Genomic DNA, 14,899 nt, shown 5'->3' with positions numbered 1-14,899 from the left:
CTGCCTTTTGTACAAGGATGTGAAGTGCACTAAGAGAAAATATATTGTAAATACAATTGATGAATGCTTTTATTTTGATTATAACGTGTTCATTTGGCTTTTGTTCTGTAACAGTGTTGAGAATTAAAGACTGCCCTGACTGTTAATGTTGTGGGATCTATTTTTTGAAAAATTTCCAAAATTAAAATCATACATACAATATGGTCTAGACAGACCAATTAGTCAACATTTACTGCCAAAATCCAAGTCACTTTGAATAGCTTTTAATCCGTGTTGGGGAGCATAAAACAGTTATAATAATCATAGAACCGGTACATATGCACAAAATAACATCAACGCAGTACTCTGTTATACGATGCTTGGTATATTCTTCTGAGGAAGGTAATGCTTACTGTAACAAAACATACCTCTGTCCCTGAGCATGGCACCTAACCCCATCTGCTCCCGAAAAGATGGCTGTTGCCTTTTATGACCGTGGTTGTATGAATGTGTATGCAATGGTGAAAAGTGAGGCAATCGTTTTGAAGCACTTTAAGTGGCCACGGGTTTCAAAAAGCCGGATATAAATGCGGTCAAGTTACCATCTACGATTGCATTATGATTCAAGAGATTCCCATAAATAACCAGACAGCTACAGTCATATCGAGTGAAGTTGAATAGCTCTACTCAATCCAATAATTAACATAACAGCTCTGAAATCCCCCTTTTTTACAACATGTGAAATGCCCAATCCTTCTCCATTCCATGTGACCGACCCGCCCCCCCGTTGCCGAACGTGCACGTTGAGCCGTGCGCGCTCGCTCTCACGTCTGGGCGACCCAGATGCACCACATGTAGATGATGACCAGAGCGTAGAAGCTGATCAGCAGCAGGTAGATGCGGAAGAGCAGGAAGTCCAGCACGTAACCCACGTGACACCACACGTCCTGCAGCTCGCCCTCCTTCTGCAGGGCCGTGAGGTGGGCTCGCAGGGTGCCCACGTCCTGGCAGATCTGACGGAGCTCCTGTCCCTCCATCGCCACCGAGGAACCTGGGGTGAGGCGTGTTGGAAAAACGAGCAGGGTAATAGTTATGTTCCACCTGATAGTACCGTACAGGTGAGCCGGCGCTCGCCGTTTCGGCGCCCAAGGCGACTCGAAATCAATTTGCGCCCTGGACAGGTCTTCCGAGCGGGGGGGGGGGGGGGGGGGGGGGGGGGGTGCTACGCTGACGGTTTAGGGCCGCCCTGGCAATTTCTCCCGCGCCCCCTCGCTTCTCCGTTCGCGTCGTATATTTTAATTGATATATTTTTTAATTAAGGCCAAGGGCGCCACCAGAGGGCGCCCCCAACGCATTTGTCGCCCTAGGCGGTCGCCTAGCTCGCTATGCCGAGCGCCGGCCCTCAAGTGACTAGGGGGATTTGTCTCACAGCTGAAAGGTTTTCGGTTTGAACCCCATTGCCTGTGGTGGTAGACACCCCTGTGCAATATGCTCTGACACTAACCTGCTTATTAAAGGTGTGATATTGTTTTATATGAATTATGATGATCTGATCTTTTTAGCAGATACATGTCGTTAAAGGGTTATCTTATGCTACCAAGTGTGGTGGCAAATGATCATATCATCATAAATCATCACCTAGTCTGTAGGTCACTGAAGCTGGATTATACTATAGTGGAAAATTTCATTCATAAAGCCTGCCTCATAGAGAGCTTGTTTTAAGTGTAATTCCAATCTCGGCCAATTGGTATAGCATTGATACTGAACTGAATGGTCAACGACGACAAACAAACATAATCCGTAGCCAAACCCTGACGTCAACCAACCTGCTCTCTCAGCATCGCGGCTGGCTTGCGGCGGGGCGGGTGAGGGTGTGATCGTTTGGACCACGCAGACCCCTGCGTCGCTCTCAGGCTTGTCCGCTTTGTGATTGGACGGCCAGGCGGAGGGGCGGATCCCTTCCGGCCAGCGGTAGCAGATGAGGTTGGCGATGTGTTGGAGGACCAGCACTCGCACCCAGCGGGGAACCTCGCGGTACTTCATGGAGTTGTGGTGGAGCACGTTGGTGATGATCACCGTCTCCAACAGGCTGATCACCATGAGGGCCAGACACACCGAGAAGTAGATACCTATTGAGAGGGAGTAGGGCACAGTGGAACATCGCAGTCATGGGTGATAGGATCGTCCCACAGGTATTGGGATATCAGACCCTGTGTTAAGGTGGGTGTTTTTGTTCCTTTTTCATTCGTGTCTCATGGGGGGTCGTTGTTTTGTTTGGGAAAGGGGATTAATTGAAAGCAGGTGGAGGTAATTGTTTGTGAATGAGGCCCCACCCACTTTTGCGTTTTGTTTAGGGGCACACTGCCCAAGATGGCTGCCTGACAGAGAGAGAGGAGAGGGGGCAAGTAAAGTACCTTGGACTATTTTTAAGTCCTATTGTGAGGGAATAAAGGACATCGTGTAGAGGACCTTTGGCATTCGATGTTCATGTTGGATTCCTCTTTGCTGCATGTCCTCCCTCTCTATCTCCCATATCTTTAAAGCACAAAATTAAAAAATAAATCTTATAAAAAAACTCCTGTGGGGACCGGATGTCCTCTAGACCTGAGTGTGCGCTGACCTCCGGGGTCGTGGTAGGCCGTGGTCCAGACGTCTAGCCCTCTGGCCTGGCTACTGGCTTGGACCCCTCAGTGAGGGGTCCAAGCCAGTATCAGGCCAGAGGGCTAGACGTTCAGTATCAGGCCAGAGGGCTAGATGTTCAGTATCAGGCCAGAGGGCTAGGTGAGGGGGCCCTCACCTATTATGGGCGTGCCGTTGGCGGTGCTGGGCAACAGGTCGTTCATGATGAGCAGGAAGACGGTGTAGCCCAGGATGAGGGTCATCTTGAAGGAGGCGCGGTCCACGCTGTGCGGGGGCAGGTAGAAGGACAGGATGTCGATGAGCATCAGGAAGGAGCTGGGAATGAGCAGGTTGACCACGTAGAGGTTCGGGCGCCTCTTGATCACCACCTGGTTGGGGGACCGGCAAGGGGAGCATGGGCATGGGTTCTCGACAGCTACACGGTCACGCCGGACTTTCTCACCGCCACGTGGCCGGGTGATTGGTCGATCTAAGATTTTTTTTGAAATCCAATCAAATCAGGTTATACAAAAAGTGTGGTTAGTCTGGCTTGTAATGGATAAATACCCTGACCCCTGGTGGTGAAACTATGATTTTACCACCAGGATGATTATCTTTTAAAAGCCAGTGAACTGTCACTTGTGATATCACCGATAATTCGGACTTGCATTTGAAAGCAGATATAAAAATAGATTTTTTTTTGAGAATATCATTTCCTGAAAAGCTAAATAAGGCCACATATATGGTGAGGCTAATTAGGTGGAGGTACCGCATCTAAATTGATTCAGAGTGGGCTACCAATACTATACAAATGGCATGCTTAATTCATATATGTGTACTCAACATACTAAAGTTATGGTGGATGAACGGCGCGACATTCATTGAAGATTCACTAACAGCAGAAGGTCTTCCACCGAGGAAATGAGGTTGGAGGCGAGGTATTGTAAAACGTGACTACATTGACCTTCATTTGAGCAGATGCGAGGGGCGTTGTCGAAACGTTGTCTTAACACAGCAAGGGTGTGCATAGAAAACTCCTGCTCTGGAACTTTGTACATTTTAATCAAAAGACAATTCTTGCTGTTCATCATCACGAGAGACCCAGACAGAACGAGCCTCAGCCATCACATTTATCAGAACTGCAAAAAGAAGCATCATCAGGCTTTGCTTGTCCTTCCCCTCAGAGATGATACCGTTTATAATGAGCCTGTGAGCTAACACTGGCACATTTAAGGATGTTGATTAATGTCCTTTAAATGAATAAATGAACTAAAAATAAATACCGCTTTGTGAACTGGAGCGCTAATACAAATGGGAGCAGACTCACCCAGAAGGTGATGATGTCCCACTCATCAATGCCGAACTTGAGGATGGACGTTTCCCCCAGGATTACCACCAGCTCCCACTCCCCACTGGCCTCCAGGTAGTTCTTGGAATTAATGGACATGGCCTCAAAGGTCAGGGCCGGACTCACCCTCACGTCCCTGACTAGAGAGAAGGGCCAGAGAGAAGCATCGGTGCCGGGGTACAGCGCGAGAGAGGGTGGAAGGAAGGGAGACGTGAGGAGGGAAACGATGGAAAGAGTACGAGAAGAACGAGGGAGAGAGTCAATGTCAGGGCTCAACAATAAGGATGGCCCGGGGCAACTACAACGTCACGTCGGGCAAGTAACTATGACAACCCGCTTGCCTGCCCGGGGCAAGTGAAGGATTAAAAGCTAACAGCAAAAAAACAAAAAACATTTTCGATCTATAAAGTTATCCTTATGTTGCCCCCTCCCCTTGCCCACGTCGGATAATACTTGGTGAATTATTTGATTGACTTACTTTCAATTTATTTGAGTCTTTGTTGTTATTTGATAACCACTAATAAAAAAAAATAGTATAGGGGCCAGTAAAAATGGACTTTGGGCAAGTAGAATTAGACCTGAGCGTTGAGCCCTGAATGTCATTATGTGTAACTAACTATTCATCCATACGTCCGCTGTCACTATCTAACTTGCGTGTGCTTGAGGTGTGTCTGGGTGGAGCGGTTACTGGTGTGCATGTAGGAGCCAAAGGTGAAGGTGCAGTTCTGCACGTCGAAGGGGAAGCTGAAGATCTCCAGGTTGCAGGAGGACACCAGCCTCAGCATGCGGTCCCAGCGGATGTGTCCCGTGTGGTTGAGGTAGACGTACGGACAGGCCTGGGAGACATCGTCGTCCACACTGGCCACAAGGAGGGGGAATGGAAAACGGAGTGCATTTACATCGCGCTCTTTTGTAACCAGTGGGCTACCCAAAGCGCAACCACCCGTTCAGGGCACACGCTCGCACACCGACGGGCGGCGTCAACCACGCGGGGCCACAACCAGCTCGTCAGGAGCAGTTATAGGGTGAGTGTTCTTGCTCAGGGTCACCACGACACTCAGCGAGGAGGAGCCGGGGATTCGAACTAACAACCTGCCGGTTACCAGCCAACCCGCTCTACCGCCTGAGCTACTGCCGCCCCCGCCCCCGCCCCCGCCCTCCTGCCGGAAGACACGATGGATTTATGGTCAGTGATTCCCTGATGCCATTTACCCAAAGCCACTTTACAATCCATATGTGATGATAGTAGGGTGTAAAACCTTTTGAAAAGAATACCGGACTGTGCAGAGCATGGCGATGCAAGATATCACAGAGAGAGAAAAGGAGAGAAAGAAAAGGAAGGCGATAAAACATGGTGGAGACACTTTCAATTGATAGGAATATACTTACTTAACTTTAGATGCATGGAAATTCAACTGATTTCCATGTGATTCTGGTACATGTTAAAAGGTCAACTCACAATTCATAGACGATGATGTCTGGAGACCACAGCTGATTCACCGGGATTGAAATCCTGGTCACACCATCGCACTCATTAGGCTCCCACACCATGAACTCATGGTGCCAGTACTGGTGTGGAATACAGAGGTACAAGACGGTCAGCGATCAGCACAAGCACTTGTCAAACATATTAGGTTCGTATGGCATCGTTCTACTACTTGCCAATCTCAGCCAAAGAAAAGTAGTGAGGATCTGAGTCTTCTCATTCTGAAAAAGATGGAAGGGAAAACAGGTGAATCATTTGGCATGTGACAGGTAAGGGCTGGATCGTTTTGACTGGCCATACTGGCTAGAACAGTACGTGACATAGCCAAACCACTGAAAGGCAAAACTATTCATTTCCTCATTTATTTCATATGTCTTTGTTATATATTCAGGGCTATGAATCACAAACCAATGGCCCCTCATTGATCCCTTCCTTTGTCACTCGGTAACTCAATCGCACCCTCAACAAAACTCCTGTTTTGTGCAGTCACAGGGCACACAGAATAGAATGTGAGCAACCTATCAGGTAACTGTGTATACAACATGTCGAGACAGTATACCTCTACAGTTCTGGCCAAATATTGATTTCCCAATATCGGGGAACTCTTCAGTGTTCGAGAAGCTCAAGAAGACTTAACCACCTAACACAGTCTGCGCTCGTGCTGAAACTTGTTGAAAGTTTAGCAAAAAAAATTTAGACTGTGAAAAAGTTATTTTTAATTCGGCAGGATACAGCGATCTGTTTGTCATGAACTGAACAGCCTTCTCCTGAGAGCTCGTTGGACCTTTCATTATTAAATGTTAAGAAGGGGCTTCCAACGGGAACGATGCCAGACTAGTCTGTTGCGGAGAGGAACATGATTTACGAGACGAGGACGTTCTCACAAGGCTCTGACAGATCAATCTTTTTAAAGGCAAAATCATTCCAATCCGTCCAGCAAATGTTACCCAACTGATTGCAGTAAAACCAGAATAAGCAAAGGTATACCCGTGCATTATCATGAGCTCGATTCACTAGCACTCTCTCTGCGTTGCTTACCACGCCCAGCACGGCATAGAGGGTGAAGGAGATGTTGGTTATGGTGGGGTTACTGAGGTTGACAGCGGGCCTGAATGACTTCTTGTCAAAAACTTCTTGCATAGACTCATAGGTGGGGCCACTGTGCCCCTCTTTACAGGTCAACTTGCCCTGGCAAACAAAGCCTGGGCCAGAGGGAGAGAGGCAGATGGAAAATAATGAACCAAGGATTACGCAACCGCATCGAGGCGCACAAATATGAATCATATTCTAATACCTAATTATCAACACGGGATTCATTTGTATGCTTGTTATACGATAACAATCAACTATTATTATTATTATTATTATTATTATTATTTATCGGTGTGTAGTTGTTTTATCTAGACAGTGCAGGTATATATAGCTTATATAGCTTACTATCCAAATATTAAACCTACAAGTTTTACAAGATATTTTGAATATTGCTTCATATAACCGTTTAAACCTTAATGCAGAGACAATGCAAGCATTTGTTTTAGTTACCAGGCATTCACCAATATTGACTTAGAATTAACTCAATGTATGCATGACCGAACGGCCTTCGGTAAATACTGGAGACCAAATTCGATGTTTTGACTAGGTGTCCGACACAAATTACTTAGTATAGCCTTTAAGCCCAGTTAGTCTCTGTGACCAAAATGTGACCATAAATAGCACAAATATTATTTGTGCTATATTAATAGATTTCAGCTTTTGCTCTGTTAATTTGTGTAACCAAAGTACATGCAGTATAAATAATGACAAACTAAATAAATGCAAGTATATTCTATGTGATTTACAACATAATATAACATAATATACTATCAAACTATTTTTCTAAATATTATATAGTTTGATTAAACTGGCAGTTATTAAAAGATATTACAAAATCATATTTACATTCTACATCAAATAACATTACCTGTCAATAGCAGTGAAGTTAAGATCAGGTTCTGGAAATTTAAAAATGATGTAGTCATGCTGGTTACATGAATCCCATTGTTTCTCTCCCAACTCTTACAAGGCTTATAAACCCCCCCAGTTCCCCCCAACCCCCATCCGACAAACACACTAAAGCATGTTGTTGTGGGGGTTGTTTTTGAACACCTCCAGTAACCACTGATTCATTGTATTTTTTAACACCTCAGCTCAAGGGTGTTAAGTCAAGTCAATTTATTTGTGTAGCCCTTAATCACACAGGAACCTTCAGAGCCGAATGATATACGTAAACACACACACACACACACACACACACACACGCACGCACGCATGCACGCACACGCACAAACGCGTATTAGGATTCAGTATAGTACTTATTAAATTAGAAGGGCTGAAAAAAGAATCATGTGGATGGTAAAGGATTCTTTTGAGACCATTTTTGGGTGAATTTAACAGCAAAATCTGTGCTAATAAACAGGGAAACGTTGGCGTTGCATTAGAAAGATGGAGACAGAGAATTAGGGCATTTAGAAGACGCTTTTATCATTTATTAACCGATGTTTATTTACATCGGTTAATACACACATTGATACACCAACGGCAGAGTCAACCATGCAAGGCGACAGCCAGCTCGTCAGGAGCAGTTAGGGTTAAGGGTCTTGCTCAGGGCCATATCAACACTCAGCTAGGAGGAGCTGGGGATCGAACCAGCAACCTTCCAGTTACAAGACAACTGCTCTACTGCTCTAACTCCTGAGCTAAGCCGACCCAATTAGGGCCCATAAGGCTTAGACTTTAAACTTTAAGATGTCCACAAGACACTGATGGCGACGAGGGTGGAAAACAAGAAGAGAACATAGATTAAGAACAGAAACCGGTCAAGAACAATCCCGATAAATGTCCAATCGCACAGAGTCTGTGGTTCCTTCAAGTGTCTCTCCACCAGACGGCTGATGGAGCGAAGGTCTTGGCTCAGCTTCCTCAGTTCCTCTATCACAGGATCATGGGCTGATTTCTCTGGCTGGTGATCCACTGTGATGGGCCGAGGCTTTATCTCCAGGTGGTGGATACCGAAAGGAGCCTGCATGCCCACAGTAGTCACTAGTTGGGTTGCTGTAATGAAGAATGAAGAGCACTGGAAATGTTGACCACAGATGGATGCATTCATGGTAACTTACTTGCCCCGTCAAGGTTTTAAAGGGCAAAATAAGTGATCCCAAATTAATTCGGGAACAAAATGATTTGTAAAATGTATCTTGGAGCATGGTCTTGTTATAGTTAAACTGTCGGATATTAGTCTGGAGATCAGAAGCAGGTTTCTTGTCTTCACAGGGACGGACATGATCATGTGCATTGACATCAATCTGTGCTTACGGTGTGGGTTGAGGTCGACTGTGACCCGGTTGATTTGTTGTCTGTTGGTCAGGCAGACGATTGGGGCTAGGTACTGGAGCACAAGGATGCGGACCCAGCGAGGTACATGAGGGTTACTTGAGTTCTGGATATGGGTGATGAATATGGTCTCTAAAAGGCTCCCCACCATCATACCTAGACTGATGGAGAAGAAAACATCTGCACACAAAAATGTATCATTCTAACCATTGATCTGTCTGGTACGACATCACTTTGCCCTAATATTTGACATTTGAAACCATAAGGAGTTGCAGTTTTTCAACATTTATTGCGTCGCATTCATGGAATTAAAGGAATCCTATTATCCCACCTGAATACATGCATACGGTTAAACGGGTCCGGCATTTGTGCCGTACCGACGATTATGACATAACTATCTAATACACAACGCAGCATGGTTCTGGGCCTGTCTGCAGAACGGATTCTGAGTCAGAACAGAGAAGTTTTACAGACTGAAGGGGAATGGGAACTCCTAAACATCACAGCAGCTGAGAGTTTGTTATCTTAGGATGGTGGAGGTTACCACGATATAGTATTCAATGTAAGTAAGGTATATTTCAAGTTTTTCATTCAAATTATTGCATGAAAAACCCAACGCACACAACGTCTAACTGATCACTGTTTTGATTGTTTGTTTGTTTTGTTTTGTTTTGTCTTGTTTTTGTTTTATTTATTTTTTATTTATTATGTTTATTTATTTATTTTTTCCACAATGTCTTGCTTTTTTTAAACGATTTATGATGACTATATGCTCTGTAAGGTGACCTTCGGTGTCTTGAAAGGCGCCTCTAAATTAAATGTATTATTATTGTTACCATAAATAAGCGCTACAGCATAATTAGCTCTCAACGGGCCTGTGAAGCCCTCAGAGACTCAGGCAGCCCTTAAATGCGATTAAGGCTACACCAATAAAATTGTCTTGACTTCACTTAACTCCCATGAGCAGAGATGTTACAAAAAATACAATGGCTCAGTGGTTACTGGAGCTGTTCAAAAACAACCGACAATTATAGCCTATATGTATTTTGAGGTAATGCATTAACAACAAAGGAAAATTGGGATTGATGTTGCACCCAAAGTGTAGTGAGCGTTAATGTGGAGTTGTTCCTTACTGATGGCGGGTGTGGTGTTCCCGGTGACCGGCAGCAAGTCATTCATAATCAACAAGAAGACGGTGTAGCCTAAGATGAGGGTCATCTTAAAGGCCGAGCGGTCCACACTCTGTGGGGGTAGCAGGAAGCTGAAGAGGTCCACTGTGTTCAGGAAGCAGCTGGGGATCATCAGGTTGACCACATAGAGGACTGGTCTACGCTTGAGCAAAATCTAACTTGACAAAAGAAAAAAATTGTGCTCAAAGCTTCCATCAAGGATGATTAAAATGGTAGTCTTGGTGCTTATTATAAAGTAGCATAAATTATTTATCCAAATATATTGATTGACTTGCATATTCGTATGCTGACGACATACTTTATTTTTTGTTGGATGGTTTCAAAAGTTATACATGTTATGTCTGTATGAATATAAATGTATCCTGCACAAAGACATACACAGAAGAAATGGCTTATACAATATATTTGTATGCATATATGTTTAACATAGATCATATCATTTAAATTATGCAACAATTTGAATGAAAAACTTGAAATATACCTTACTTACATTGAATACTATATCGTGGTAACCTCCACCATCCAAAGATAACAAACTCTCAGCTGCTGTGATGTTTAGGAGTTCCCATTCCCCTTCAGTCTGTAAAACTTCTCTGCTCTGACTCAGAATCCGTTCTGCAGACATGCCCAGAACCATGCGAATTGCCGAATCTGAAAACAAAGTACAACCAATTATTTTATGTGTTGTACACATGTGTGTATGTGTTCACTCGCGCGCCTCCATTCTTTTTGACTTACCATAGTGGATAAAGGATCCAAAGGATAAACTACAGTTTTGGACGTCGAAAGGGAACCTGAGAATTCCTAATTTGCAGGAGCTCACCACTCTGAGTGGTTTCTCATCCATTACATGACCCTTGCTGTCTATATAGACATAGGGAGTGACGGGGGACTGGTCCTCATCCATGCTGCAATCAAGCAGATCATATAATTACAGGAGAATAATAGTTGGAAATTATCAATCCATTTCTTAATTACCTAATCAAATTCATGCTTCGGAATGAAAATATAGACGCACTGGCCGCAGCCAAGGTTGTTAACATGTGAAAGGTTGGTGAAAGATTGGATGAGACTACTTTGCATATTAGCAGTCAACACCTTCTAAATAGCTCAGTAGAGCGACGAGACTTCCAAGCCATTTCCTTTTAATCAAAAGACACACAACTTAATTCTGACTTACAACTCTAAGATGAAAATGTCTGGAATCCACAGGTTTTCACGTTTAACCGACAGTTTCTCTGAACCACATTCCTTCTCGTCCCAGGTCAAACCCTCAATGATCCACTCCTACATTCAACAGAAGTTATTAAAAAAAAAATGCAATGTTTCTTATTTTACAAATTGAAAGTTAACTGATGAATGTATTATATTTACTTACAAGACGAATCCATAAGAAAGTTGTAAATGTTTGTGCTTTTTCATTCTAGATAAGAAAAATTTGATGAAGTAAGCCGCATGATTTGGACTTTTAACATACAAATTAGTTTTAGCATTTAAAATGAACAGAAATGTTTTAAATAATCTACACGGATATAAGAGCGCACTTACTACTCCAAGAATTCCAACCAAAATGAAAGAGATGGAGACATTTGTTGGTGTTTCAAGCAGATTCACAGGGCGTAGATGTTTCTTTGAAAATATTGTTTCGTCAAGCGCATCATAAAGGGATTCAGCATTTGGCCAGGTGCAATTTAAAGCTGACCCATTGACTATTTGAATAAACATTCAGTGGAGAAGCAAAAGGTTAACATGATAATTTAGCATTTAATATTGAACATCAAATATTATTTAAAAAAATCCTAGTAACAGTAACAGATGCATTAATAGTTGTAGTGTTCTGTCCTTTACAAATAGTGTTGGTCCAGGAATTTGCCCGGCTGCTGCTTGGGTCTGTCCATTCCAAATTACGGTAGCAACATATTGTTAAAATAACAACAATGCACCTTACCATGAAACAACATCAAATGGAGGTAGATGAGCCAAATTCCTTTTTTCAGCTCCATTATTTCCCACTATTTTCAGTTATGGGTTCTCTGGATTACTACCAATTGCCAAACAATTTGAGTGGGTTGTTTGTGAAACAATCAGCCCTTGTTAGTTTACAAGGCAAACTTCAAGCACAAACCTGAGAAACCTGTCATATTGAACACAAGGTCACTACGCCCTTGGAGTTATTATTGTGTGACGTGATGCATCACATGGGTAACTTGTGTTAACTATGTAAAATAAGTATGGTTAGGGAAATAACTGCACATACAGGAGTGACCTTGTCAGAGGTCCACACACATGGGGTATACCGGCACTACCGGTTTGGCCTACCGGTCAAGATTCAAACCGGCCGCCAACTCCCTGACCAGTAGGCCAGGGATGCCCAATAATGTAATAATATGCTTGAGTGACTACTGCATTGTGACTCTACATTGTTAAAAAATTGATTGCTCTTTTTAAATTAAAATGAAGAGAAAGTATATCTGAACTTAATCAATATTATCTAGTAAATTCCCGTCTTCTGTTTTAATTAGAGAATTTCTCTCTTGTTAGTCTCGGTATACAGCCATTTAATGGCCGGATCTGAAAGAAGAGAAACTGATCATGCATTTATGGACAGAGGGTTCAGGAGAGACATGGGGCTGCTGATCTGGTTATGGTTCAAAGAAATCATCACTTCTACACATTGGGAACATGATAATTAGACTTGCATGTTTCTATATTCAATATTTTTGGAGACAATATTTTGAGAATGTTTAATTTAATCTATCAACCGATTCCTATTTAACAGCTAACAATCAAGGCATTTGATCATTATTTGACCGGAGTCCAAATTTATGGTGACTAACATCCGAAGTAAACATCTAAAGTCTGATAACATAAGTTCTGTAAGTGTATGGAGGCGACTTATATCCTTTTGATAACCAATAGTAATGAAATAATACAGTTCGTTGTTTTTTATCTGTATTGAATTGAGACCATGTTTTAACATTGTCTTTATCGTGAACAAACTTGTCCTACGGGTAAACTTGCACTTAAAAGTGGGACAACAAACCTGCTTGACACCGAAGGCCAGGAGGTCTCAAGAAGATTGCTGATGCTGTTTGTTAATCTGCTGTCTTCTTTTCATCTTAAACAATTGACCATGTTGTCCTAGGTTTTCTCCCAGCAATAAAGTTCCCCATGCAGACAGAGCCAGTTGCAGTATGTATGTAATCTAAGACCTTCCTTCCGACACCTTTAAGTCAAACACTTTGATGATTATTTATCTCCTTTTTACTGTACCCTAGACCTAGTATCACAAGTTGGACTTTTTCGTAATATCTGAACACAAGCTCAAATCTTGGTGAACCGTGTATTTTATCGTCTTTTGCGTCATATTTGTTTCAACCCATCATGTTGCATCGTATTACAGACTGACCACTGTAGGATTACACTCCCCCTTCTGAAGGCTTCATCCCCGCGTAAATCAACGCCTGGTCGTTTCTGGTGTCCGGCCTAGGCTCTATGCCGTTTCCTCCAAGAAGATCTGCCACCAACGTGTTAACATACCATTCTGTAATATTTCCAGAATTGTAAAGGGCAAAAATGTAAAGCACAACTAGATCCATTTGTAAAACATTACCCCCTTAAATTCCTATTCTGCTGCTTGGAGTCTAAGATTATTATTTAGTGTTTATAATAAACGTATTGTGGCAGACGCCAGGGAGGAGTGAGGGGAGTGGTAGGTTCGGCAACCTGCTGGCTCCACCCCCAAGCCATATATGGACTTCCTCCCTTTAACGAGGCGAGCCTGGGGATCATTAAGCAGGGGTGCTTGGGCTTAAAGGAGGTAGCAAACGACAGACAGGAGAGGTTGGAGTTGGAAGAGGAGCTAGGGCTAGGTAAGGACAGGCAGGAGCTGTGTGATCGCCTGGCAGTGTGGTACGCAGAGAGAGAGAGAGAGAGAGAGAGAGAGAGAGAGAGAGAGAGAGAGAGAGAGAGAGAGAGAGAGAGAGAGAGAGAGAGAGAGAGAGAGAGAGAGAGAGAGAGAGAGAGAGAGAGAGAGAGAGAGAGAGAGAGAGAGAAGAGAGAGAGAGAGATGAGAGAGAGAGAGAGAGAGAGAGAGAGAGAGAGAGAGAGAGAGAGAGAGAGAGAGAGAGAGAGAGAGAGAGAGAGAGAGAGGAGGTGGATGTCCCTTTCCCACCCTGGTTTTCATTTACTAGGTAAATAAACCATTCTGCACTGGAATTGCTGTGTGTTGTGTCATTTATCTACTCAACTTGGTAGAGTGGAAACCCCACACCCAATGGCCCGCTACAGTATGTACAATCCATCGTCCCTCTTGTCCTGTTTATGATTATTATTATGATTATATAAGTGCATGGCAGTTTTTTCTTATGCGTCTCTGCTCTGTCAAACAGCTATAGTGACCTAGTTGTATGACCAGTGAAATGTTTAGCATCTATTTAACATCTATGACTCACTAAACAAATGATCGCACTGCATTGTTTTGATAGATGACGAGGCAACCCTTCGCCTTGACCCAGTTTGCAATGGGAGGAACGGTAGCATGTAGCAAGTGTAACTAATATGAATAAACTAAAGTCATAGATGGATGCATAGATGAAGGGCTTAAGATCTGGAACTTGCAATTTAATCAAAGTTGATTGACGGACCTTATTGACAGATGTCACAGCCCTGGTCATCGTCAGACCTTGAATCCTCCTGTTCGTGTTGACCTGGTAAAAGCCATCTAGATGTCAGTGAGCCATGCCTCAGCCATGTTGTTTGGGAGTGTTTTTTGCTTTGTGAACTGACGTTTCATGACTATTTACCCTACCCTACTCCGGTATATGCTAAAGAAAGCATGTCTAATGAACTAACATTGTTGGTAATTATTCTTGGTTTAATGGTAAATATGTTACTGTAATTAAAACT

The 14,899-nt window shown here is 43.3% G+C and overlaps 2 protein-coding genes across 2 annotated transcripts; both read right to left on the bottom strand.

Moving 5' to 3' along the window:
• Positions 1-71: 71 nt before the first annotated feature.
• Positions 72-6,632, bottom strand: LOC130393040 (5-hydroxytryptamine receptor 3A-like). Its single transcript, XM_056603610.1, has 8 exons — positions 6,471-6,632; positions 5,609-5,653; positions 5,406-5,515; positions 4,635-4,804; positions 3,926-4,086; positions 2,777-2,987; positions 1,806-2,108; positions 72-1,030 (listed from the first exon to the last, which is right to left on the bottom strand). The coding sequence occupies exons 1-8, from the start codon at positions 6,570-6,572 to the stop codon at positions 804-806; spliced, it is 1,329 nt and encodes a 442-aa protein (XP_056459585.1). The 5' UTR covers positions 6,573-6,632; the 3' UTR covers positions 72-803.
• Positions 6,633-8,197: 1,565 nt separating this feature from the next.
• On the bottom strand, positions 8,198-14,667 carry LOC130393503 (5-hydroxytryptamine receptor 3C-like). The gene is made up of 8 exons (XM_056604176.1): positions 14,638-14,667; positions 11,172-11,278; positions 10,730-10,899; positions 10,482-10,642; positions 9,935-10,145; positions 8,740-8,981; positions 8,353-8,490; positions 8,198-8,230 (listed from the first exon to the last, which is right to left on the bottom strand). Exons 1-8 carry the CDS (start codon positions 14,665-14,667, stop codon positions 8,198-8,200), a joined length of 1,092 nt encoding a protein of 363 aa, XP_056460151.1.
• Between the last annotated feature and the right edge of the window lie 232 nt (positions 14,668-14,899).

Source organism: Gadus chalcogrammus, chromosome 12 (assembly GCF_026213295.1).
Source record: "Gadus chalcogrammus isolate NIFS_2021 chromosome 12, NIFS_Gcha_1.0, whole genome shotgun sequence".
Classification (NCBI taxonomy): domain Eukaryota; kingdom Metazoa; phylum Chordata; class Actinopteri; order Gadiformes; family Gadidae; genus Gadus; species Gadus chalcogrammus.
The sequence above is the reverse complement of the archived record's forward strand: the minus strand, read 5'-3'. Positions and strand labels throughout refer to the sequence as shown.

What these genes read in the sequence shown, in the direction of transcription:
- LOC130393040 (XM_056603610.1), bottom strand. Translation starts at nt 6,572, where the DNA reads ATGCAAGAAGTTTTTGACAAGAAGTCATTCAGGCCCGCTGTCAACCTC. An exon ending in CTTTTCTTTGGCTGAGATTG is followed by an intron (nt 5,516 to 5,608) that starts GCAAGTAGTAGA and finishes ATTCCACACCAG; the next exon opens with TACTGGCACCATGAGTTCAT. An exon ending in GGGACATCATCACCTTCTGG is followed by an intron (nt 2,988 to 3,925) that starts GTGAGTCTGCTC and finishes TCCCCCAACCAG; the next exon opens with GTGGTGATCAAGAGGCGCCC.
- LOC130393503 (XM_056604176.1), bottom strand. Translation starts at nt 14,667, where the DNA reads ATGACCAGGGCTGTGACATCTGTCAATAAG. An exon ending in GACATTTTCATCTTAGAGTT is followed by an intron (nt 10,900 to 11,171) that starts GTAAGTCAGAAT and finishes GCTTGATTGCAG; the next exon opens with CATGGATGAGGACCAGTCCC. An exon ending in ACCACGATATAGTATTCAAT is followed by an intron (nt 10,146 to 10,481) that starts GTAAGTAAGGTA and finishes TTGTCAAGTTAG; the next exon opens with ATTTTGCTCAAGCGTAGACC.